This window comes from Oncorhynchus masou, chromosome 14 (assembly GCF_036934945.1).
Source record: "Oncorhynchus masou masou isolate Uvic2021 chromosome 14, UVic_Omas_1.1, whole genome shotgun sequence".
Classification (NCBI taxonomy): Eukaryota; Metazoa; Chordata; class Actinopteri; order Salmoniformes; family Salmonidae; genus Oncorhynchus; species Oncorhynchus masou.
Window position 1 is genome coordinate 38,878,231 of NC_088225.1, and position 27,823 is coordinate 38,906,053.

Genomic DNA, 27,823 nt, shown 5'->3' on the forward strand with positions numbered 1-27,823 from the left:
AGTAACAGTGACTATAGTTCAGGGCAGGGTACTGGGGGAGGATAGTAACAGTGACTATAGTTCAGGGTACTGGGGGGAGACTAGTAACAGTGACTATAGTTCAGGGTACTGGGGGAGACTAGTAACAGTGATTATAGTTCAGGGTACTGGGGGGAGGCTAGTAACAGTGACTATAGTTCAGGGTCCTGGGGGGAGGCTAGTAACAGTGACTATAGTTCAGGGTCCTGGGGGGAGACTAGTAACAGTGACTATAGTTCAGGGTACTGGGGGAGGCTAGTAACAGTGACTATAGTTCAGGGTACTGGGGGAGACTAGTAACAGTGACTATAGTTCAGGGTACTGGGGGGAGACTAGTAACAGTGACTATAGTTCAGGGCAGGGTACTGGGGGAGGCTAGTAACAGTGACTATAGTTCAGGGTACTGGGGGGAGGCTAGTAACAGTGACTATAGTTCAGGGTACTGGGGGAGACTAGTAACAGTGACTATAGTTCAGGGTACTGGGGGAGGCTAGTAACAGTACTGTTCAGGGGGGGAGGCTAGTAACAGTGACTATAGTTCAGGGTACTGGGGGAGGCTAGTAACAGTGACTATAGTTCAGGGCAGGGTACTGGGGGGGAGAGGCTAGTAACAGTGACTATAGTTCAGGGTCCTGGGGGAGACTAGTAACAGTGACTATAGTTCAGGGTACTGGGGAGACTAGTAACAGTGACTATAGTTCAGGTACTGGGGGAGGCTAGTAACAGTGACTATAGTTCAGGGTACTGGGGGAGACTAGTAACAGTGACTATAGTTCAGGGTACTGGGGAGGCTAGTAACAGTGACTATAGTTCAGGGTACTGGGGGAGACTAGTAACAGTGACTATAGTTCAGGGTACTGGGGGAGGCTAGTAACAGTGACTATAGTTCAGGGTACTGGGGGAGGCTAGTAACAGTGACTATAGTTCAGGGTACTGGGGGGAGACTAGTAACAGTGACTATAGTTCAGGGTACTGGGGGGAGACTAGTAACAGTGACTATAGTTCAGGGTACTGGGGGAGGCTAGTAACAGTGACTATAGTTCAGGGCAGGGTACTGGGGGGAGACTAGTAACAGTGACTATAGTTCAGGGTACTGGGGGAGGCTAGTAACAGTGACTATAGTTCAGGGTACTGGGGGAGACTAGTAACAGTGACTATAGTTCAGGGTACTGGGGGAGACTAGTAACAGTGACTATAGTTCAGGGTACTGGGGGGAGGCTAGTAACAGTGACTATAGTTCAGGGCAGGGTACTGGGGGGAGACTAGTAACAGTGACTATAGTTCAGGGTACTGGGGGAGGCTAGTAACAGTGACTATAGTTCAGGGTACTGGGGGAGACTAGTAACAGTGACTATAGTTCAGGGTACTGGGGGAGACTAGTAACAGTGACTATAGTTCAGGGTACTGGGGGAGGCTAGTAACAGTGACTATAGTTCAGGGTACTGGGGGAGACTAGTAACAGTGACTATAGTTCAGGGTACTGGGGGAGGCTAGTAACAGTGACTATAGTTCAGGGTACTGGGGGAGACTAGTAACAGTGACTATAGTTCAGGGTACTGGGGGAGGCTAGTAACAGTGACTATAGTTCAGGGTACTGGGGGAGGCTAGTAACAGTGACTATAGTTCAGGGTACTGGGTGAGACTAGTAACAGTGACTATAGTTCAGGGTACTGGGGGGAGGCTAGTAACAGTGACTATAGTTCAGGGTACTGGGGGAGGCTAGTAACAGTGACTATAGTTCAGGGTACTGGGGGAGGCTAGTAACAGTGACTATAGTTCAGGGTACTGGGGGAGGCTAGTAACAGTGACTATATTTCAGGGTACTGGGGGAGGCTAGTAACAGTGACTATAGTTCAGGGTACTGGGGGAGGCTAGTAACAGTGACTATAGTTCAGGGTACTGGGGGGAGGCTAGTAACAGTGACTATAGTTCAGGGTACTGGGGGAGGCTAGTAACAGTGACTATAGTTCAGGGTACTGGGGGAGACTAGTAACAGTGATTATAGTTCAGGGTACTCGGGGGAGGCTAGTAACAGTGACTATAGTTCAGGGTCCTGGGGGGAGACTAGTAACAGTGACTATAGTTCAGGGCAGGGTACTGGGGGAGGCTAGTAACAGTGACTATAGTTCAGGGTACTGGGGGGAGACTAGTAACAGTGACTATAGTTCAGGGCACTGGGTCCTGGGGGGAGGCTAGTAACAGTGACTATAGTTCAGGGTACTGGGGGGAGACTAGTAACAGTGACTATAGTTCAGGGCAGGGTACTGGGGGAGGCTAGTAACAGTGACTATAGTTCAGGGTCATGGGGGGAGACTAGTAACAGTGACTATAGTTCAGGGTACTGGGGGAGACTAGTAACAGTGACTATAGTTCAGGGTACTGGGGGAGGCTAGTAACAGTGACTATAGTTCAGGGTACTGGGGGGAGACTAGTAACAGTGACTATAGTTCAGGGTACTGGGGGAGACTAGTAACAGTGACTATAGTTCAGGGCAGGGTACTGGGGGGAGGCTAGTAACAGTGACTATAGTTCAGGGTACTGGGGGAGGCTAGTAACAGTGACTATAGTTCAGGGTACTGGGGGGAGACTATTAACAGTGACTATAGTTCAGGGTACTGGGGGAGGCTAGTAACAGTGACTATAGTTCAGGGTACTGGGGGAGGCTAGTAACAGTGACTATAGTTCAGGGTACTGGGGGAGACTAGTAACAGTGACTATAGTTCAGGGTACTGGGGGAGACTAGTAACAGTGACTATAGTTCAGGGCACTGGGGGAGACTAGTAACAGTGACTATAGTTCAGGGTACTGGGGGAGACTAGTAACAGTGACTATAGTTCAGGGTACTGGGGGAGGCTAGTAACAGTGACTATAGTTCAGGGTACTGGGGAGGCTAGTAACAGTGACTATAGTTCAGGGTACTGGGGGAGGCTAGTAACAGTGACTATAGTTCAGGGTACTGGGGGAGGCTAGTAACAGTGACTATAGTTCAGGGTACTGGGGGAGACTAGTAACAGTGACTATAGTTCAGGGTACTGGGGGAGACTAGTAACAGTGACTATAGTTCAGGGTACTGGGGGAGACTAGTAATAGTGACTATAGTTCAGGGTACTGGGGGAGGCTAGTAACAGTGACTATAGTTCAGGGTGCTGGGGGGAGGCTAGTAACAGTGACTATAGTTCAGGGTACTGGGGGGAGGCTCGTAACAGTGACTACAGTTCTGGGTACTGGGGGGAGACTAGTAACAGTGACTATAGTTCTGGGTACTGGGGGGAGACTAGTAACAGTGACTATAGTTCAGGGTACTGGGGGAGGCTAGTAACAGTGACTATAGTTCAGGGTACTGGGGGGAGACTAGTAACAGTGACTATAGTTCAGGGTACTGGGGGAGGCTAGTAACAGTGACTATAGTTCAGGGTACTGGGGGAGACTAGTAACAGTGACTATAGTTCAGGGCAGGGTACTGGGGGAGGCTCGTAACAGTGACTGTAGTTCAGGGTACTGGGGGGTGGCAGGCAAGTCGTGACTATTTAACAGTCTGATGGCCTTGATATAGAAGCTGTTTCTCAGTCCCAGTCTCAAAGTCCCAGCTTTGATGCACCTGTGCTGTCTCTGCCTTTTAGATTTTAGCAGGGTGAACAGGCTGTGGTTGGGGGGGGCTGAGGTCATTGAAGACCTTCTAGATGGTAGCAGGGTGAACAGGCTGTGGTTGGGGGGGGCTGAGGTCATTGAAGACCTTTTAGATGGTAGCAGGGTGAACAGGCTGTGGTTGGGGGGGGGGGGCTGAGGTCATTGAAGACCTTCTAGATGGTAGCAGGGGGAACAGGCTGTGGTTGGGGGGGGGGGGCTGAGGTCATTGAAGACCTTTAGATTGTAGCAGGGGGAACAGGCTGTGGTTGGGGGGGGGGGGCTGAGGTCATTGAAGACCTTTTAGATGGTAGCAGGGTGAACAGGCTGTCCTTGATGATCTTCCCTGCCAGGGTTACTCGAGAACTATTTGAAAAGGTCCGGATGGATCATGTAATTTATCGCCGTGGTAACTAACCTCCACCTCCCCAGCCACTGCATTCCCAAACTTGCCACACCCCTCTTGTTGGCGGAAAGAAAATCGTGCAGTTTTAAAATGTGCAATTGTATCCATTCTGTATGGGGCAGATTTTTTGGGGGGCGGGGTGTTTTAAAGCTCATTTCCCACAATTCTACACAGTCTTCCATGTCTTATGTGTGTTTATGTGATATAAGGGCCGAAGCCTGACTTAAGTAAAAAAGGAAGGAGGAGACCCTCGGTCCGTATTGACCCCATTCTGGGACCGGATCTGGTCTGTAGTCCGCCAGTTGAGTATCATGGGGGGGGGTTCTTGGCCATGGAATACAGGAGACCTACAGCTGTACATAGGACATCACTAGAAAGAGGTCTTCCTCAACTTGTTAATTGAAAACGATTTAGAAAAAAAGGTTGACAGAAACTCATGTTCATCCACTCATTGATGGTTTATTAAATATGCATTGGAATATGAACCACTGTATGAACGCTTATAGCTTCTTATAACACGTCATAGCTCCTTATAACACGTCATAGCTCCTTATAACACGTTATAACACATCATAGCTCCTTATAACACATTAAAACACATCATAGCTCCTTATAACATGTTATAACACATCATAACTCCTTATAACACATCATAGCTCCTTATAACACGTTATAACACATCATAGCTCCTTATAACACGTTATAACACATCATAGTTCCTTATTACACGTCATAGCTCCTTATAACACATCATAGCTCCTTATAACACACCATAGCTCCTTATAACACACCATAGCTCCTTATAACACACCATAGCTCCTTATAACACACCATAGCTCCTTATAACATGTTATAAAACATCATAGCTCCTTAGAACACATCATAGCTTCTTATAACACATCATAGTTCCTTATAACACGTCATAGCTCCTTAGAACACATCATAGCTTCTTATAACACATCATAGTTCCTTATAACACATCATAGCTTCTTATAACACATCATAGCTTCTTATAACACACCATAGCTCCTTATAACATGTCATGTGAAGGCTGGGGTGGGATGTCTTCATGATGATGATGAAGAGGATGTGAAGGCTGGTGCTGGGGTGGGATGTCTTCATGATGATGATGAAGAGGATGTGAAGGCTGGGGGGATGTCAATGATGATGATGAAGAGGATGTGAAGGCTGGTGCTCGGGGGGTGTCTTCATGATGATGATGAAGAGGATGTGAAGGCTGGGGTGTGATGTCATAATGATGATGATGATGAAGAGGATGTGAAGGCTGGTGCTCGGGGGTGTCTTCATGATGATGATGAAGAGGATGTGAAGGCTGGGGTGGGGGGTGTCTTCATGATGACGATGAAGAGGGGTGTAAGATGTCCTCCTCACCTCTCTACTGTCAGCTGCACTGCTGAAACATTTTGGTTTAAAATGGCTGCTGTGGTGGTGGGGTGGGGGGTGTTACTGCTATCTACAGGTGGTGGTGTGGGGGGTGTTACTGCTATCTACAGGTGGTTGGGGTGGGGGGGGGGGGGTGTTACTACTATCTACAGGTGGTTGGGGTGGGGGGGGGTGTTACTGCTATCTACAGGTGGATGGGGGGGGGGGGGTGTTACTGCTATCTACAGGTGGTTGGGGTGGGGGGGGGTGGGATGTTACTACTATCTACAGGTGGTTGGGGTGGGGGGTGTTACTGCTATCTACAGGTGGATGGGGTGGGTGGGGGGGGTGTTACTACTATCTACAGGTGGTTGGGGTGGGGGGTGTTACTGCTATCTACAGGTGGATGGGGTGGGGGGGGGGGGTGTTACTGCTATCTACAGGTGGTTGGGGTGGGGGGGGGTGTTACTGCTATCTACAGGTGGTTGGGGTGGGGGGAGGGGGGTATGGCATTAGAGCCTTCTATTGCTGTAAAGGCCCCTGAATGTGCCCCCCCAGGTGGGTGTTACTGCCATCTACAGGTGGTTGGGGGGGGGGCATTAGAGCCTTCTATTGCTGTAAAGGCCCCTGAATGTGCCCCCCCCCCAGGTGGGTGTTACAGCTATCTACAGGTGGTTGGGGGGGGTATGGCATTAGAGCCTTCTATTGCTGTAAAGGCCCCTGAATGTGCCCCCCCCCAGGTGGGTGTTACTGCTATCTACAGGTGGTTGGGGTGGGGGGGTGGGTATGGCGTCAGAGCCTCCTATTGCCGTAAAGGGCCCAGGATGTCCCCCCCCACCCCCCAGGTGGGTGTTACTGCTATCTACAGGTGGGTGGGGTGAGACTCCCCACCCCCCCCCATTATAATACACAGTCGACAGAGCAGAGGAACAACACTGCATTATAAACTAATCCCTTATGAGCCGTTATAGCGTAGAGTTTGATTGACATTAGCAGTAAAGTCACCAGGTACCTCAGCCATCCAGCCCAATGCACGCTGGGAGTTGTTCTCCGGAGGGGGGAGGAGCCTAGCAGGGAAGCAGCCTGGTGACTGCCAGCAGCTGGTCTGTGGTGGGTTATTGATCAGGACCAAGCTGATGCAGTATTATTGATTATTGATTGGCAGACACCAGAGACGACATGAACATAGACCTCTCCCCTTTGAGAGAGTCAGAGTCAGAGCAGAGCAAGGTGAAGCTGCCTCTAGAGTCTACAGGCAACGATCTAAAGGTCACTTCCTGCCCCCCTTGGTGGATGGCACACTGATCCAAGATCGGTACTAAACAAGAGTCACCTGTGTTTGTTCACACCCGTCACAGTGGCCAAGATGAACGAAGAGAGACGAGACAGGTAGGAGGGAGGAGGAGGACCGGACCACAATCTGTCAAATGTCTTTCATACCACACATCTCATAACAACACAACAAACACTTCTCCAGACCACACGATACAACAGCAGGATCAACCAGCTAAGCCAGATAACTCTGATAAACAACCAGAAATAACTGCTGGTTTCCTGGTTGTTTAAAACAGTCTTTAAAAAAACATTTGATAACATTCCCAGAAGTGTAGAAGAACCTGAAGCAGGTTGACCCTCGGTCAGTTCTCTAGGGTCAGAGTTAGTAAACACTACAATGCTGTCCTGTCAGGTTGACTGATCCTAGGTCAGTTCTCTAGGGTCAGAGTTAGTAAACACTACAGTGCTGTCAGGTTGACTGATCCTGGGTCAGTTCTCTAGGGTCAGAGTTAGTAAACACTACAGTCCTGTCAGGTTGACTGATCCTGGGTCAGATCTCTAGGGTCAGAGTTAGTAAACACTACAGTCCTGTCAGGTTGACTGATCCTGGGTCAGTTCTCTAGGGTCAGAGTTAGTAAACACTACAGTGCTGTCGGGTTGACTGATCCTAGGTCAGTTCTCTAGGGTCAGAGTTAGTAAACACTACAGTCCTGTCGGGTTGACTGATCCAAGGTCAGTTCTCTAGGGTCAGAGTTAGTAAACACTACAGTCCTGTCAGGTTGACTGATCCTCGGTCAGTTCTCTAGGGTCAGAGTTAGTAAACACTACAGTCCTGTCGGGTTGACTGATCCAAGGTCAGTTCTCTAGGGTCAGAGTTAGTAAACACTACAGTCCTGTCAGGTTGACTGATCCTAGGTCAGTTCTCTAGGGTCAGAGTTAGTAAACACTACAGTCCTGTCGGGTTGACTGATCCAAGGTCAGTTCTCTAGGGTCAGAGTTAGTAAACACTACAGTCCTGTCAGGTTGACTGATCCTCGGTCAGTTCTCTAGGGTCAGAGTTAGTAAACACTACAGTCCTGTCGGGTTGACTGATCCAAGGTCAGTTCTCTAGGGTCAGAGTTAGTAAACACTACAGTCCTGTCAGGTTGACTGATCCTAGGTCAGTTCTCTAGGGTCAGAGTTAGTAAACACTACAGTCCTGTCGGGTTGACTGATCCAAGGTCAGTTCTCTAGGGTCAGAGTTAGTAAACACTACAGTGCTGTCCTGTCAGGTTGACTGATCCTCGGTCAGTTCTCTAGGGTCAGAGTTAGTAAACACTACAGTGCTGTCCTGTCAGGTTGGCTGATCTTAGGTCAGTTCTCTAGGGTCAGAGTTAGTAAACACTACAGTGCTGTCCTGTCAGGTTGACTGATCCTCGGTCAGTTCTCTAGGGTCAGAGTTAGTAAACACTACAGTGCTGTCCTGTCAGGTTGACTGATCCTCGGTCAGATCTCTAGGGTCAGAGTTAGTAAACACTACAGTGCTGTCCTGTCAGGTTGACTGATCCTCGGTCAGATCTCTAGGGTCAGAGTTAGTAAACACTACAGTCCTGTCAGGTTGACTGATCCTGGGTCAGTTCTCTAGGGTCAGAGTTAGTAAACACTACAGTGCTGTCCTGTCAGGTTGACTGATCCTGGGTCAGTTCTCTAGGGTCAGAGTTAGTAAACACTACAGTCCTGTCAGGTTGACTGATCCTCGGTCAGTTCTCTAGGGTCAGAGTTAGTAAACACTACAGTGCTGTCCTGTCAGGTTGACTGATCCTAGGTCAGTTCTCTAGGGTCAGAGTTAGTAAACACTACAGTGCTGTCCTGTCAGGTTGACTGATCCTCGGTCAGTTCTCTAGGGTCAGAGTTAGTAAACACTACAGTGCTGTCCTGTCAGGTTGACTGATCCTCGGTCAGTTCTCTAGGGTCAGAGTTAGTAAACACTACAGTGCTGTCAGGTTGACTGATCCTCGGTCAGTTCTCTAGGGTCAGAGTTAGTAAACACTACAGTGCTGTCAGGTTGACTGATCCTGGGTCAGTTCTCTAGGGTCAGAGTTAGTAAACACAACAGTGCTGTCCTGTCAGGTTGACTGATCCTCGGTCAGTTCTCTAGGGTCAGAGTTAGTAAACACTACAGTGCTGTCAGGTTGACTGATCCTCGGTCAGATCTCTAGGGTCAGAGTTAGTAAACACTACAGTGCTGTCCTGTCAGGTTGACTGATCCTCGGTCAGATCTCTAGGGTCAGAGTTAGTAAACACTACAGTGCTGTCCTGTCAGGTTGACTGATCCTGGGTCAGTTCTCTAGGGTCAGAGTTAGTAAACACTACAGTGCTGTCCTGTCAGGTTGACTGATCCTCGGTCAGTTCTCTAGGGTCAGAGTTAGTAAACACTACAGTGCTGTCCTGTCAGGTTGACTGATCCTAGGTCAGTTCTCTAGGGTCAGAGTTAGTAAACACTACAGTGCTGTCAGGTTGACTGATCCAAGGTCAGTTCTCTAGGGTCAGAGTTAGTAAACACTACAGTGCTGTCAGGTTGACTGATCCTCGGTCAGTTCTCTAGGGTCAGAGTTAGTAAACACTACAGTGCTGTCCTGTCAGGTTGACTGATCCAAGGTCAGTTCTCTAGGGTCAGAGTTAGTAAACACTACAGTGCTGTCCTGTCAGGTTGACTGATCCTCGGTCAGTTCTCTAGGGTCAGAGTTAGTAAACACTACAGTGCTGTCCTGTCAGGTTGACTGATCCTCGGTCAGTTCTCTAGGGTCAGAGTTAGTAAACACTACAGTGCTGTCCTGTCAGGTTGACTGATCCTAGGTCAGTTCTCTAGGGTCAGAGTTAGTAAACACTACAGTGCTGTCCTGTCAGGTTGACTGATCCTAGGTCAGTTCTCTAGGGTCAGAGTTAGTAAACACTACAGTGCTGTCAGGTTGACTGATCCTGGGTCAGTTCTCTAGGGTCAGAGTTAGTAAACACTACAGTCCTGTCAGGTTGACTGATCCTGGGTCAGTTCTCTAGGGTCAGAGTTAGTAAACACTACAGTGCTGTCCTGTCAGGTTGACTGATCCAAGGTCAGATCTCTAGGGTCAGAGTTAGTAAACACTACAGTGCTGTCCTGTCAGGTTGACTGATCCTAGGTCAGTTCTCTAGGGTCAGAGTTAGTAAACACTACAGTCCTGTCAGGTTGACTGATCCTCGGTCAGTTCTCTAGGGTCAGAGTTAGTAAACACTACAGTGCTGTCAGGTTGACTGATCCTAGGTCAGTTCTCTAGGGTCAGAGTTAGTAAACACTACAGTGCTGTCCTGTCAGGTTGACTGATCCTCGGTCAGTTCTCTAGGGTCAGAGTTAGTAAACACTACAGTGCTGTCCTGTCAGGTTGACTGATCCTCGGTCAGTTCTCTAGGGTCAGAGTTAGTAAACACTACAGTCCTGTCAGGTTGACTGATCCTGGGTCAGTTCTCTAGGGTCAGAGTTAGTAAACACTACAGTGCTGTCCTGTCAGGTTGACTGATCCTCGGTCAGATCTCTAGGGTCAGAGTTAGTAAACACTACAGTGCTGTCCTGTCAGGTTGACTGATCCTGGGTCAGATCTCTAGGGTCAGAGTTAGTAAACACTACAGTGCTGTCCTGTCAGGTTGACTGATCCTGGGTCAGTTCTCTAGGGTCAGAGTTAGTAAACACTACAGTGCTGTCCTGTCAGGTTGACTGATCCTGGGTCAGTTCTCTAGGGTCAGAGTTAGTAAACACTACAGTGCTGTCAGGTTGACTGATCCTCGGTCAGATCTCTAGGGTCAGAGTTAGTAAACACTACAGTCCTGTCAGGTTGACTGATCCTAGGTCAGTTCTCTAGGGTCAGAGTTAGTAAACACTACAGTCCTGTCAGGTTGACTGATCCTCGGTCAGTTCTCTAGGGTCAGAGTTAGTAAACACTACAGTGCTGTCCTGTCAGGTTGACTGATCCTGGGTCAGATCTCTAGGGTCAGAGTTAGTAAACACTACAGTCCTGTCAGGTTGACTGATCCTAGGTCAGTTCTCTAGGGTCAGAGTTAGTAAACACTACAGTCCTGTCAGGTTGACTGATCCTCGGTCAGTTCTCTAGGGTCAGAGTTAGTAAACACTACAGTGCTGTCCTGTCAGGTTGACTGATCCTCGGTCAGTTCTCTAGGGTCGACTGTCAGGTTGACTGATCCTCGGTCAGTTCTCTAGGGTCAGAGTTAGTAAACACTACAGTGCTGTCAGGTTGACTGATCCTAGGTCAGTTCTCTAGGGTCAGAGTTAGTAAACACTACAGTGCTGTCAGGTTGACTGATCCTAGGTCAGTTCTCTAGGGTCAGAGTTAGTAAACACTACAGTGCTGTCCTGTCAGGTTGACTGATCCTCGGTCAGATCTCTAGGGTCAGAGTTAGTAAACACTACAGTGCTGTCCTGTCAGGTTGACTGATCCTGGGTCAGATCTCTAGGGTCAGAGTTAGTAAACACTACAGTGCTGTCAGGTTGACTGATCCTGGGTCAGTTCTCTAGGGTCAGAGTTAGTAAACACTACAGTCCTGTCAGGTTGACTGATCCTCGGTCAGTTCTCTAGGGTCAGAGTTAGTAAACACTACAGTGCTGTCCTGTCAGGTTGACTGATCCAAGGTCAGTTCTCTAGGGTCAGAGTTAGTAAACACTACAGTGCTGTCAGGTTGACTGATCCTCGGTCAGTTCTCTAGGGTCAGAGTTAGTAAACACTACAGTGCTGTCAGGTTGACTGATCCTGGGTCAGTTCTCTAGGGTCAGAGTTAGTAAACACTACAGTGCTGTCCTGTCAGGTTGACTGATCCTCGGTCAGTTCTCTAGGGTCAGAGTTAGTAAACACTACAGTCCTGTCAGGTTGACTGATCCTGGGTCAGTTCTCTAGGGTCAGAGTTAGTAAACACTACAGTGCTGTCAGGTTGACTGACCCTAGGTCAGATCTCTAGGGTCAGAGTTAGTAAACACTACAGTGCTGTCCTGTCAGGTTGACTGATCCTGGGTCAGTTCTCTAGGGTCAGAGTTAGTAAACACTACAATGCTGTCCTGTCAGGTTGACTGATCCTGGGTCAGATCTCTAGGGTCAGAGTTAGTGTAACGTTGTCCCCTGATCGCGATTGGCCAGTTGGACAGTTCTGCTTGTTGATTCTGCTTGGGTCCTGTGTGGCTCAGTCGGTAGAGCATGGCGCTTGCAACGCCAAGCGTCGTGGGTTCGATTCCCGCTGGGACCACCCATATGTAAAAGTAGTGGCCCCAGCCGACTTGTAAGTCGCTTTGGACAAAAGCGTCTGCTAAATGGGATATATTGATTGGCCAGTTAGACAGTCCTGCTTGTTGATTGGCCAGTTCTGCTTGTTGATTGGCCAGTTAGACAGGTCTGCTTGTTGATCGGCCAGTTAGACAGGTCTGCTTGTTAATTGGCCAGTCACAGTTCTGCTTGTTGATTAGCCAGTTAGACAGTCCTGCTTGTTGATTGGCCAGTCACAGTCCTGCTTGTTGATTGGCCAGTCACAGTCCTGCTTGTTGATAGGCCAGTTAGACAGGTCTGCTTGTTGATTGGCCAGTTGGACAGTCCTGCTTGTTGATTGACCACAGTTATACAGGTCTGCTTGTTGATTGGCCACAGTTAGACAGGTCTGCTTGTTGATTGGCCACAGTTAGACAGGTCTCCTTGTTGATTGGCCACAGTTAGACAGGTCTGCTTGTTGATTGGCCACAGTTAGACAGGTCTGCTTGTTGATTGGCCAGTTAGACAGTTCTTCTTGTTGACTGGACACAGTTCGACAGTTCTGGTAGTTGATTGGCCAGTTAGACAGTTCTGCTTGTTGATTGGACACAGTTTGACAGTTCTGCTTGTTGATTGGCCACAGTTAGACAGGTCTGCTTGTTGATTGGCCAGTTAAGACAGTTTTGACAGGTAACTCTGCTGTGAATTGTCCTGTCTGTCTGTTGGTTCTGACTCTCTCCAGATATCTGGTCTTGAGCCTTGACAACCTGTGGAGAAGACAAGGGGCCACATGTTAGAGATGGACAGGAATAGCCTGTATTTACTATAGGACTGTAGGTTAAGGTATGTGTTACTGTATTTACTATAGGACTGTAGGTTAAAGTATGTGTTACTGTATTTACTATAGGACTGTAGGTTAAAGTATGTGTTACTGTATTTACTATAGGACTGTATGTTAAGGTATGTGTTACTGTATTTACTATAGGACTGTATGTTAAGGTATGTGTTACTGTATTTACTATAGGACTGTAGGTTAAGGTATGTGTTACTGTATTTACTATAGGACTGTAGGTTAAGGTATGTGTTACTGTATTTACTATAGGACTGTGGGTTAAAGTATGTGTTACTGTATTTACTATAGGACTGTAGGTTAAAGTATGTGTTACTGTATTTACTATAGGACTGTAGGTTAAGGTATGTGTTACTGTATTTACTATAGGACTGTGGGTTAAAGTATGTGTTACTGTATTTACTATAGGACTGTAGGTTAAAGTATGTGTTAATGTATTTACTATAGGACTGTAGGTTAAAGTATGTGTTACTGTATTTACTATAGGACTGTAGGTTAAAGTATGTGTTACTGTATTTACTATAGGACTGTAGGTTAAGGTATGTGTTAATGTATTTACTATAGGACTGTAGGTTAAAGTATGTGTTACTGTATTTACTATAGGACTGTAGGTTATGGTATGTGTTACTGTATTTACTATAGGACTGTAGGTTAAAGTATGTGTTACTGTATTTACTATAGGACTGTAGGTGAAGGTATGTGTTACTGTATTTACTATAGGACTGTAGGTTAAAGTATGTGTTACTGTATTTACTATAGGACTGTAGGTTAAAGTATGTGTTAATGTATTTACTATAGGACTGTAGGTTAAAGTATGTGTTAATGTATTTACTATACATTGTAGGTCCTACAACATAGAGGATAGTCAGGGATGTTACAGGGTTGAGATGAGGGCCCAACCCATTTCAAACCAAATCCTGGCATCACCCCCATTCTGGCATCACCCACACCCCTGCGATCAACCCCATTCTGGCATCACCCCCATTCTGGCATCACCCCCATTCTGGCATCACCCCCATTCTGGCATCACCAACACCCCTGGCATCACCCCCATTCTGGCATCACCCACACTCCTGGCATCACCCCCACCCCCATTCTGGCATCACCCACCCCCATTCTGGCATCACCCACCCCCATTCTGGCATCACCCACCCCCATTCTGGCATCACCCCCACCACTGGCATCACCCCCATTCTGGCATCACCCCCACCCCTGGCATCACTGCAGCAGCAAACTGTCATCCTATCACTATTATCATTCTATCCCTCCTTACTTTTTCATCCTGCAGCCAATGTTGTTCCAAGCCAAGACAAATATCCTCCTCCTGGAGTTCCCAGTATCAGTCTCTCCCATCATCATCATCATCATCATCATCATCATCACAGGCCGGTAGGAGTCCAGTTCACCCCGGCGGAGCATACCGGTTCAGTGGTGCTTCTCTCTGCCTCTCGAGCCTTGGGCCCCAGCTCACTCCAGGTACCTCTCGAAAACATCGAGTTCTGTGTCCGTGTCGTAAGGGACAGAGGCCGGGTCAGATAGTACCCCTAGGTCCACCAGCGCCTGGTCCATATCTTCCGGTAGAAACACTATCCCCACATTCAGGACAATGTATTCCATTAGAAAGGCATAGTAGAGGATCAAAACGTTCACAAAAAACAGGCCCAGATAAAACATACAGGGAAGTTCGTTGAGGAGCGATTCCAACGAATCTAGTCGAGCATAAGTTTTGAGTGTCATAGAAAACTAATCCGGGAAAGTTTAGCTCAACTTGTTATGTTGACAAGGAGCAGGACAAGGACAGTGTCGTTGCTCTGAGACCAGCAGTAACATGGACAGTGTATTTGGAGTGTCCATTTCAGGGAAGACAGCAAGGATTTGTCCTGAAATGCCAGCTTTTGCAATAGCACAGCTATCAAGCGATAGACATTAGTTCGGAGGAACACGAAATAACCTATAACAACAAAAGAAAAAAGCCCGTTCAGCTCGACACCGCTAGTTCATGTAAACACAGTGTTAACTCGATGCATTCTTGATATTCTCTGAGAAGGTCGAAGGGAAAAAAACTGTTGCGTTATTTGCAACATGCCTGCGCTGGTTCGCTATTACCGGCCAACGACTATAGCGTTTTAATTATTATACAGGAATATGTTCTATCGATGGAAATACATTCGATAATCCAGACCTCCCGTTACATTTTCATGTCAACATTTCCGCTTACTGCATCAAAACAGTCCGACCTTACGGTCAAAACAGTACAGATACGTCTATATAGCTTAAGCATTTGATTGGTTCATTATAGAATACCGTCCTGTGAATGGTCAACTGAGACATCGATCACATTGATCCCGCCTTTTCATCGGTTTTGACCCATGTTCGCTTTTTGCGTCGATGGCTCCTCGCATTGGTATTTGATTGGCTGCTGTGTTCATCGTTGTAGGATGAAGACCAATCAACGTCCCCGAAATGTTGAAAAAAAAAACAGTTCGATTTTTTTCCCCAAAATACTTTTGGGATTTGTAGTGTTTTGTAACTGTCATTTTAATGAAATTGTGTTACCGGAACACAACAAATAAACTTCATGTCCCAACATCCCCGGCACTAAACCAGTTACGTAACGCGTTATTCCTCACGAGCTACGTTCGGGTATGTCCCCTTCTCGCTTCGTTAGCCAGAGCTATTTGGTTAGCTAGATATTTTGTTAGCTATATATATATATATATATTGGATACCTTGTACGGGATATATGGACGTGATGGGATTGATATAACAGGCAAAAAAACCTAAGCTAGCATCAACATCTTTTTTTAAAAGTGCAACTATGTTCGGTCGGTCACGGAGTTGGGGAGGAGGACAGGGGAAAACAAAAAATATTCATTCCTGGACCATCTCAAGTAAGTAACTAGCATAATTGCTAAGGTTACCCTGCGGGGGTGTATTCATTACGCTCGTTCTGTTACAAAACGTTACTTAAACGGTAGCAACATTAAAGGAACGGGGAGGAACCTACCTGAATTTGTCCAATTTAAATGATAAGTTTCTGTTACAAAACGTTTGGTCGAATTAGCCAGCTAACCCCGATAGTTTACTAAGCTAACGTTAACATGGTTAGCATACCTAGCTAATCCACCTAGCTTGTACTGTAAAACCAAATGCGTTAGTTATCTAACGTTACTGTTGTTTCCTTGTCACAACTATGTGAACAATGTCAGATGTATATGACTGCTACGAAACGTTAGCTAGCTAGCTAACTACATGATGGGTGTCATTACTTGATGACAGCTAGATATACTAACGTTAGCTAGCTACATGATGGGTGTCATTACTTGATGACAGCTAGATATCCTAACGTTAGCTAGCTACATGATGGGTGTCATTACTTGATAACAGCTAGATATCCTAACGTTAGCTAGCTACATGATGGGTGTCAGTACTTGATAACAACTAGGGCCACTAACATTAGCTAGCTAACTACATGATGGGTGTCATTACTTGATACCAACTAGAGCCACTAACATTAGCTAGCTACATGATGGGTGTCATTACTTGATGACAACTAGATATACTTACTACATGATGGGTGTCATTACTTGATAACAACTAGAGCCACTAACATTAGCTAGCTAGCTACATGATGGGTGTCATTACTTAGCTAACATTAGTATATCTAGCTGTTACCAAGTACTGACACCCATCATGTAGCTAGCTAATGTTAGTGGCTCTAGTTGGTATCAAGTAATGACACCCATCGTGTAGCTAGCTAGCTAATGTTAGTATATCTAGTTGGTATTAAGTAATGACACCCATCATGTAGTAAGTATATCTAGTTGTCATCAAGTAATGACACCCATCATGTAGCTAGCTAATGTTAGTATATCTAGCTGTTATCAACTACATGATGGGTGTACATGACTACATGACTTGATGACAGCTAGATATACTAACGTTAGCTAGCTAACTACATGATGGGTGCCATTATTTGATAACAGCTAGATATACTAACTACATGATGGGTGCCATTACTTGATAACAGCTAGATATACTAACGCTAGCTAACTACATGATGGGTGTCATTACTTGATAACAGCTAGATATACTAACTACATGATGGGTGTCATTACGTGTTAACAGCTAGCTATACTAACAACATGATGCGTGTCATTACTTGATTACAGCTAGCTATACTACCTACATGATGGGTCTCATTACTTGATGACAGCTAGATATACTAACTACATGATGGGTGTCATTACTTGATAACAGCTAGATATACTAACGTTAGCTAGCTAGCTACATGATGGGTGTCATTACTTGATAACAGCTAGATATGCTAACGTTAGCTAGCCACATGCTGGGTGTCATTACTTGATAACAGCTAGATATACTAACGTTAGCTAGCTAGCCACATGATGGGTGTCATTACTTGATAACAGCTAGATATACTAACGTTAGTTTGAGTCCATACCATCCCCCGTCTAAGTGACGGTAAGCTAGTCATATTCTGTCGTCCGCGTCCGGAGTGGGTGTGCCAGTTCAAATTGACAGTGCGGTATAGCCACCAGATGTTTTACTGAAAAACAAAGTGTTTTCTACCATTGTCCATATTCTCTCATCCCTTCCTTTCCTCTTCTCCCTCTTCTCCCCCTCCCTCCTTCTCTCCTCCCTCTAGGTATATGTACCATGTCCTGACTAAGAACACCACGGTAACCGACAGCAACAGGAACTTGCTGGTGGAGACCATTCGCTCCATCACTGAGATACTCATCTGGGGAGACCAGAACGACAGCTCCGTCTTTGAGTAAGACTTTAACCACGACTCTATTTTATTCTACTCTATTCTGTTCTACTCCTCTATTCCTATCTATTGTACTATACTCTACTCTATTAAACACTGTTCTATTGTACTGTACTCTACTTTATTCTACTCTATTCCTATCTATTGTACTGTACTCTACTTTATTCTACTCTATTCCTATCTATTGTACTGTACTCTACTTTATTCTACTCTATTCCTATCTATTGTACTGTACTCTACTTTATTCTACTCTATTCCTATCTATTGTACTGTACTCTACTTTATTCTACTCTATTCCTATCTATTGTACTGTACTCTACTTTATTCTACTCTATTCCTATCTATTGTACTGTACTCTACTTTATTCTACTCTATTCTTATCTATTGTACTATACTCTACTTTATCCTGCTTTATTCTGCTCTATTCTTTGTTCTATTCTGTTCTACTCTACTCTATTCCTCTCTATTGTACTATACTCTACTTAATTCTACTCTACTTTATTCTACTCTATACTCTACTCTATCCCTCTCTATACTCCACTCTATTCCTCTCTATTGTACTATACTCTACTTCATTTTACTTTACTTTATTCTACTCGATACTCTATTCCTCTCTATTGTACCAAACTCTACTTAATTCTACTCTACTTTATTCTACTCTATATTCTACTCTATTCCTCTCTATTGTACCATACTCTACTTAATTCTACTCTACTTTATTCTACTCTATATTCTACTCTATTCCTCTCTATTGTAACATACTCTACTTGATTCTACTCTACTTTATTCTACTCTATACTCTACTCTATTCCTCTCTATTGTACTATACTCTACTTAATTCTACTCTACTTTATTCTACTCTATACTCTATTCCTCTCTATTGTAGCATACTCTACTTAATTCTACTCTAATTGATTCTACTCAATATTCTACTCTATTCCTCTCTGTTGCACCATACTCTACTTAATTCTACTCTACTTTATTCTACTCTATTCTACTCTACTCCTGTCTATTGTACCATCCTCTACTTAATTCTACTCTACTTTATTCTACTCTATTCGTCTCTATTGTACCATATTCTACTTTATTCTACTCTATATTCTAGTCCATTCCTCTCTATTGTACCACACTCTACTTAATTCTACTCTACTTTATTCTACTCTATTCGTCTCTATTGTACCATACTCTACTTAATTCTACTCTATTCCTCTCTATTTTACCATACTCTACTTAATTCTACTCTAATTTATTCTACTCTATTCATCTCTATTGTACCATACTCTACTTAATTCTACTCTACTTAATTCTACTCTATTCCTTTCTATTGTACCATACTCTACTTAATTCTACTCTACTTTATTCTACTCTGTACTCTTCTCTGTTCTCAGCTTCTTCCTGGAGAAGAATATGTTTGCGTTCTTCCTGAATATCCTTCGCCAGAAGTCCGGTCGCTACGTCTGTGTCCAGCTACTCCAGACGCTCAACATCCTGTTTGAAAATATCAGCCACGAGACGTCGCTCTGTGAGTACACACACACACACACACACACACACACACACACACACACACACACACACACACACACACACACACACACACACACACACACACACACTACACCTGTGGTTTAGATGCCCCAGAGTTTTAATCAGCCTGAATAAGATATTTCAGTTGTATAACTGTGTTCTCCTCATCTCTCCTCCTCTAGATTACCTGCTGTCCAACAACCACCTCAACTCCATCATGTAACTGTGTTCTCCTCCTCTAGATTACCTGCTGTCCAACAACCACCTCAACTCCATCATGTAACTGTGTTCTCCTCCTCTAGATTACCTGCTGTCCAACAACCACCTCCACTCCATCATGTAACTGTGTTCTCCTCCTCTAGATTACCTGCTGTCCAACAACCACCTCAACTCCATCATGTAACTGTGTTCTCCTCCTCTAGATTACCTGCTGTCCAACAACCACCTCAACTCCATCATGTAACTGTGTTCTCCTCCTCTAGATTACCTGCTGTCCAACAACCACGTCAACTCCATCATATAACTGTGTTCTCCTCCTCTAGATTACCTGCTGTCCAACAACCACGTCAACTCCATCATGTAACTGTGTTCTCCTCCTCTAGATTACCTGCTGTCCAACAACCACGTCAACTCCATCATCGTTCACAAGTTTGACTTCTCAGACGAGGAGATCATGGCTTATTATATCTCCTTCCTGAAGACCCTGTCACTCAAACTGAACAACCACACTGTCCACTTCTTCTATAACGAGGTGAGGGGGGGGACTGGACAACTACCACGAGGGGGGGGGGGGGGGGACTGGACAACCACACTTTCCACTTCTTCTATAACGAGGTGAGGGGGGGGACTGGACAACCACACTGTCCACTTCTTCTATAACGAGGTGGGGGGGGGGGGGGACTGGACAACTACCACGAGGTGGTGGTGGGGGGGGGGGGGACTGGGCAACCACACTGTCCACGTCTCCTATAACGAGGTGAGGGGGGGGGGACTGGACAACCACACTGTCCACTTCTCCTATAACGAGGTGAGGGGGTGGGGGGACTGGACAACTACCACGAGGTGGTGGTGGGGGGGGGACTGGGCAACCACACTGTCCACTTCTCCTATAACAAGGTGAGGGGGGGGGGACTGAACAACTACCACGAGGTGGGGGGGTGGGGACTGGACAACCACACTGTCCACTTCTTCTATAACGAGGTGAGGGGGGACTGGACAACTACCACGAGGGGAGGGGGGGGGACTGGACAACCACATTGTCCACTTCTTCTATAACGAGGTGAGGGGGGGACTGGACAACCACACTGTCCACTTCTTCTATAACGAGGTGAGGGGGGACTGGACAACTACCACGAGGTGGTGAGGGGGGGGACTGGACAACCACACTGTCCACTTCTTCTATAACGAGGTGAGGGGGGGACTGGACAACTACCACGAGGTGGGTGGGGGGACTGGACAACTACCACGAGGTGAGGGGGGGGGACTGGACAACCACACAGAGTCTACTAAATGACTCACTACTGTAAGTGCCTCTGGATAGTCTGTTACATGACTAACATGGAAATGTCGTGCCCTATATAGGGAGTAAGGGGCCATAATGTAGTGCCCTATATAGGGAGTAAGGGGCCATAATGTAGTGCTCTATATAGGGAGTAAGGGGCCATAATGTAGTGCCCTATATAGGGAGTAAGGGGCCATAATGTAGTGCCCTATATAGGGAGTAGGGGGCCGTAATGTAGTGCCCTATATAGGGAGTAGGGGGCCGTAATGTAGTGCCCTATATAGGGAGTAAGGGGCCATAATGTAGTGCCCTATATAGGGAGTAAGGGGCCATAATGTGTGCCCTATATAGTGAGTGAGGGGCCATAATGTATTGCCCTATATAGGGAGTAAGGGGCCATAATGTAGTGTCCTATATAGGGAGTAAGGGGCCATAATGTAGTGCCCTATATAGGGAGTAAGGGGCCATAATGTATTGCCCTATATATGGAATAAGGGGCCATAATGTAGTGCCCTTTATAGGGAGTATGGGGCCATAATGTATTGCCCTATATAGGGAGTAAGGGGCCATAATGTAGTGCCCTATATAGGGAGTAGGGGGCCGTAATGTAGTGCCATATATAGGGAGTAAGGGGCCACAATGTATTGCCCTATATAGGGAGTAAGGGGCCATAATGTATTGCCCTATATAGGGAGTAAGGGGCCATAATGTATTGCCCTATATAGGGAGTAAGGGGCCATAATGTATTGCCCTATATAGGGAGTAAGGGGCCGTAATGTATTGCCCTATATAGGGAGTAAGGGGCCGTAATGTATTGCCCTATATAGGGAGTAAGGGGCCGTAATGTAGTGCCCTATATAGGGAGTAAGGGGCCATAATGTAGTGCCCTATATAGGGAGTAAGGGGCCATAATGTAGTGCCCTATATAGGGAGTAAGGGGCCATAATGTAGTGCCCTATATAGGGAGTAAGGGGCCATAATGTAGTGCCCTATATAGGGAGTAAGGGGCCATAATGTAGTGCCCTATATAGGGAGTAAGGGGCCATAATGTGTGCCCTATATAGTGAGTGAGGGGCCATAATGTATTGCCCTATATAGGGAGTAAGGGGCCATAATGTAGTGTCCTATATAGGGAGTAAGGGGCCATAATGTAGTGCCCTATATAGGGAGTAAGGGGCCATAATGTATTGCCCTATATATGGAGTAAGGGGCCATAATGTAGTGCCCTTTATAGGGAGTATGGGGCCATAATGTATTGCCCTATATAGGGAGTAAGGGGCCATAATGTATTGCCCTATATAGGGAGTAAGGGGCCATAATGTAGTGCCCTATATAGGGAGTAGGGGGCCGTAATGTAGTGCCATATATAGGGAGTAAGGGGCCACAATGTATTGCCCTATATAGGGAGTAAGGGGCCATAATGTATTGCCCTATATAGGGAGTAAGGGGCCATAATGTATTGCCCTATATAGGGAGTAAGGGGCCATAATGTATTGCCCTATATAGGGAGTAAGGGGCCGTAATGTAGGGCCCTATATAGGGAGTAAGGGGCCGTAATGTATTGCCCTATATAGGGAGTAAGGGGCCGTAATGTAGTGCCCTATATAGGGAGTAAGGGGCCATAATGTAGTGCCCTATATAGGGAGTAAGGGGCCATAATGTAGTGCCCTATATAGGGAGTAAGGGGCCATAATGTAGTGCCCTATATAGGGAGTAAGGGGCCATAATGTAGTGCCCTATATAGGGAGTAAGGGGCCATAATGTAGTGCCCTATATAGGGAGTAAGGGGCCATAATGTAGTGCCCTATATAGGGAGTAAGGGGCCATAATGTATTGCCCTATATAGGGAGTAAGGGGCCATAATGTATTGCCCTATATAGGGAGTAAGGGGCCATAATGTATTGCCCTATATAGGGAGTAAGGGGCCATAATGTATTGCCCTATATAGGGAGTAAGGGGCCATAATGTAGTGCCCTATGTAGGGAATGAGGGACCATAATGTAGTGCCCTATATAGGGAGTAGGGGTCCATAATGTAGTGCCCTATATAGGGAGTAGGGGACCATAATGTAGTGCCCTATATAGGGAGTAAGGGACCATGATGAATTGCCCTATATTGGGAATGAGGGGCCATAATGTCGTGCCCTATATAGGGAACGAGGGGCCATAATGTAGGGCCCTATATAGGGAGTAGGGGTCCATAATGTAGGGCCCTATATAGGGAGTAAGGGGCCATAATGTAGGGCCCTATATAGGGAACGAGGGGCCATAATGTAGGGCCCTATATAGGGAACGATGGGCCATAATGTAGGGCCCTATATAGGGAACGAGGGGCCATAATGTAGGGGCCTATATAGGGAACGAGGGGCCATAATGTAGGGCCCTATATAGGGAACGAGGGACCATAATGTAGGGCCCTATATAGGGAACGAGGGGCCATAATGTAGGGCCCTATATAGGGAACGAGGGGCCATAATGTAGGGCCCTATATAGGGAACGAGGGGCCATAATGTAGGGCCCTATATAGGGAACGAGGGGCCATAATGTAGGGCCCTATATAGGAAACGAGGGGCCATAATGTAGGGCCCTATATAGGCAACGAGGGGCCATAATGTAGGGCCCTATATAGGGAACGAGGGGGCCATAATGTAGGGCCCTATATAGGGATCGAGGGGGCCATAATGTAGGGCCCTATATAGGGAACGAGGGGCCATAATGTAGGGCCCTATATAGGGAACGAGGGGCCATAATGTAGGGCCCTATATAGTGAACGAGGGGCCATAATGTAGGGCCCTATATAGTGAACGAGGGGCCATAATGTCGGGGCCTATATAGGGAACGAGGGGCCATAATGTAGGGCCCTATATAGGGAACGAGGGGCCGTAATGTAGGGCCCTATATAGGGAACGAGGGGCCGTAATGTAGGGCCCTATATAGGGAAACGAGGGGCCGTAATGTAGGGCCCTATATAGGGAACGAGGGGCCGTAATGTAGGGCCCTATATAGGGAACGAGGCGCCGTAATGTAGGGCCCTATATAGGCAACGAGGGGCCATAATGTAGGGCCCTATATAGGGAACGAGGGGGCCATAATGTAGGGCCCTATATAGGGATCGAGGGGGCCATAATGTAGGGCCCTATATAGGGAACGAGGGGCCATAATGTAGGGCCCTATATAGGGAACGAGGGGCCATAATGTAGGGCCCTATATAGTGAACGAGGGGCCATAATGTCGAAACGAGGGCCATAATGTAGGGCCCTATAGGGAAACGAGGGGCCGTAATGTAGGGCCCTATATAGGGAAACGAGGGGCCGTAATGTAGGGCCCTATATAGGGAATGAGGGGCCGTAATGTAGGGCCCTATATAGGGAATGAGGGGCCGTAATGTAGGGCCCTATATAGGGAATGAGGGGCCATAATATAGGGCCCTATATAGGGAATGAGGGGCCATAATATAGGGCCCTATATAGGGAACAAGGGGCCATAATGTAGGGCCCCTATATAGGGAACGAGTGGCCATAATGTAGGGCCCTATATAGGGAACGAGGGGCCATAATGTAGGGCCCTATATATGGAATGAGGGGCCTTTTGGGACACGACCTTTGCGATTGACCTTTGTGTTTCAGCACTCGACCTTTGGCTTCTGTGTATGGGGTAAAGTTATTGGTGTACTGTCGATGGTAGCTCCTCTCTTAGCCCAATTCCCCCTCTCTTCCTGAAGGGTGCATTTGAGCATTGCCCGTCGTGGATTTAAAAGCATAGGATTGGCTGGAGTTTCCCTCCCATTTTGTTAAATCCACGATGGGAAGTGTGCAAGTGTACACTTTTGGGGAGGAAGTGGATAATTGGGGCTGCAGGCCTTGGAATCTGGGCTTAATACTCCTCTGTTCCCTTTGACCTTTCCAGCTGATCCATGACGTTTAACTTCTGACCTTGGCTGTGATTGGCTGGAGGTCTCAGGGAACACCCCTCCCCCCAGAGAGAGAGAGATCAGCTGCCTGTAGACCTGCTATAACAACCTCCCACCTAATACCTGCTAAACGAACACTAGATTTTAATCCCTACATAGTATTAAGTCACTACAGTATGTTGAAGTAGGCTGGGAAAATGCTTCTAACCCCCCCGCCTCCCCAAAAAAATAGCAGGATTCCAGGTTTCCTGCTTATTCCATCCTGATTCCAGCCATCTGTAGTTCTGGGAATCTAGTTGCTACTAGAATTAGAAGCAGGGTTGCCCTATAACTAACTACCAACACGCTGCCCTGTAACTAACTACCAACACGTTGCCCTGTAACTAACTACCAACACGTTGCCCTGTAACTAACTACCAACACGCTGCCCTGTAACTAACTACCACATGCTGCCCTATAACTAACTACAACACGTTGCCTTATAACTAACTACAACACGTTGCCCTATAACTAACTACAACACGTTGCCCTATAACTAACTACAACATGTTGCCCTTTAACTAACTACAACACGATGCCCTGTAACTAACTACCACATGCTGCCCTATAACTAACTACAACATGCTGCCCTATAACTAACTATAGCACGTTGCCCTGTAACTAACTACAACATGCTGCCCTATAACTAACTATAGCACGTTGCCCTGTAACTAACTACAACATGCTGCCCTATAACTAACTATAGCACGTTGCCCTGTAACTAACTACAGCATGTTGCCCTGTAACTAACTACAGCACGTTGCCCTGTAACTAACTACAACACGTTGCCCTGTAACTAACTACAACACGTTGCCCTGTAACTAACTACAACACGTTGCCCTGTAACTAACTACAACACGTTGCCCTATAACTAACTATAGCACGTTGCCCTGTAACTAACTACAACATGCTGCCCTATAACTAACTATAGCACGTTGCCCTGTAACTAACTACAGCATGTTGCCCTGTAACTAACTACAGCACGTTGCCCTGTAACTAACTACAGCACGTTGCCCTGTAACTAACTACAACACGTTGCCCTGTAACTAACTACAACACGTTGCCCTGTAACTAACTATAGCACGTTGCCCTGTAACTAATTACAACACGTTGCCCTGTAACTAACTACAACACGTTGCCCTGTAACTAACTACAACACGTTGCTCTGTAACTAACTACAACACGTTGCTCTGTAACTAACTACAACACGTTGCCCTGTAACTAACTACAACACGTTGCCCTATAACTAACTACAACACGTTGCCCTATAACTAACTACAACATGTTGCCCTTTAACTAACTACAACACGATGCCCTGTAACTAACTACCACATGCTGCCCTATAACTAACTACAACACGCTGCCCTGTAACTAACTATAACACGTTGCCCTGTAACTAACTACCAACACACTGCCCTATAACTAACTACAACACGTTGCCCTATAACTAACTACCAACACGCTGCCCTGTAACTAACTATAACACGTTGCCCTGTAACTAACTACCAACACGCTGCCCTGTAACTAACTACAACACGTTGCCCTATAACCAACTACAACACGTTGCCCTATAACTAACTACAACACGTTGCCCTGCAACTAACTACAACACGTTGCCCTGCAACTAACTACAACACGTTGCCCTATAACTAACTACAGCACGTTGCCCAATAACTAACTACAACACATTGCCCTGTAACTAACTACAGCACATTGCCCTGTAACTAACTACGACACGTTGCCCTGTACCCAACTACAGCACGTTGCCCTATAACTAACTACAGCACGTTGCCCTGTACCTAAATACAGCACGTTGCCCTGTACCTAACTACAGCACGTTGCCCTATACCTAACTACAGCACGTTGCCCTGCAACTAACTACAACATGTTGCCCTGCAACTAACTTCAACACGTTGCCCTGTAACTAACTACATCACGTTGCCCTATAACTAACTACAACACGTTGCCCTGTAACTAACTACAGCACGTTGCCCTGTAACTAACTACAGCACGTTGCCCTGTAACTAACTACAGCACGTTGCCCTATACCTAACTACAGCACGTTGCCCTATACCCAACTACAGCACGTTGCCCTATAACTAACTACCACACGTTGCCCTATAACTTACTACCACACGTTGCCCTGTAACTAACTACAGCACGTTGCCCTGTAACTTACTACAACACGTTGCCCTATAACTTACTACAACACGTTGCCCTATAACTAACTACAACACGTTGCCCTGTAACTAACTACAACACGTTGCCCTATAACTAACTACAACACGTTGCCCTGTACCTAACTACATCACGTTGCCCTGTACCTAACTACATCACGTTGCCCTGTACCTAACTACATCGCGTTGCCCTGTACCTAACTACATCGCGTTGCCCTGTAACTAACTACAGCGCTTTGCCCTGTAACTAACTACAGCGCGTTGCCCTGTAACTAACTACAGCGCGTTGCCCTGTACCTAACTACAGCGCGTTGCCCTGTACCTAACTACAGCGCGTTGCCCTGTACCTAACTACAGCGCGTTGCCCTGTAACTAACTACAGCGCGTTGCCCTGTAACTAACTACAGCACGTTGCCCTGTAACTAACTACAACACGTTGCCCTATAACTAACTACAGCACGTTGCCCTGTACCTAACTACAACATGCTGCCCTATATCTAACTACAACATGCTGCCCTATACCTAACTACATCACGTTGCCCTGTAACTAACTACAACACGTTGCCCTATATCTAACTACAGCACGTCGTCCTGTCGCTTACAACTGCATGTTGGTAAGGGCCTAGTCCTCGAGGAGGTATGAGGTAACGGGTAAGGGTTAAGGGTCTAGTCCCCTAGGAGGTAGGGGGTAAGGGCCTAGTCCCGTAGGGGGTAAGTGTCTAGTCCCCTAGGAGGTAACGGGTAAGGGCCTAGTCCCCTTGGTCGTAGGGGTTAAGTGCCTAGTAGAGGGTAAGGGGCTCTAGGTGTCTCTGGTTGTGTGGTCTCTCTGTGCCCAACAGTGGTGCGGTGCTGAGCTCACTGGCGCCCCCTCTCTGTCTCCCAACACACAGCACACTAATGATTTTGCCCTGTACACCGAGGCCATTAAGTTCTTCAACCACCCGGAGAGCATGGTCCGTATCGCAGTCAGAACCATCACACTGAACGTCTACAAGGGTGAGTCGCTCTCACACACACACACACACACACACACAGCGCTACTAGGGGCTGAAACCCCTGGGTGCTCG

The 27,823-nt window shown here is 46.5% G+C and overlaps 2 protein-coding genes across 2 annotated transcripts in view; one reads left to right on the forward strand and one right to left on the reverse strand.

Annotated features, from left to right (window-relative positions):
* Window positions 1–8,064: 8,064 nt before the first annotated feature.
* LOC135554821 (dexamethasone-induced protein homolog) lies at window positions 8,065–15,048 on the reverse strand. Its single transcript, XM_064987270.1, has 2 exons — window positions 14,085–15,048; window positions 8,065–12,728 (listed from the first exon to the last, which is right to left on the reverse strand). The coding sequence occupies exon 1, from the start codon at window positions 14,546–14,548 to the stop codon at window positions 14,279–14,281; it is 270 nt and encodes an 89-aa protein (XP_064843342.1). The 5' UTR covers window positions 14,549–15,048; the 3' UTR covers window positions 8,065–12,728; window positions 14,085–14,278.
* Window positions 15,049–15,493: 445 nt separating this feature from the next.
* LOC135554822 (protein CLEC16A-like) overlaps window positions 15,494–27,823 on the forward strand; it is a 102,581-nt gene continuing 90,251 nt past the window's right edge. Inside the window, 6 exon segments of the mRNA XM_064987271.1 lie at window positions 15,494–15,684; window positions 15,687–15,702; window positions 17,478–17,606; window positions 18,992–19,125; window positions 19,733–19,881; window positions 27,647–27,752. Coding sequence (XP_064843343.1) covers window positions 15,630–15,684; window positions 15,687–15,702; window positions 17,478–17,606; window positions 18,992–19,125; window positions 19,733–19,881; window positions 27,647–27,752 — 589 coding nt within the window. The 5' untranslated portion in view covers window positions 15,494–15,629.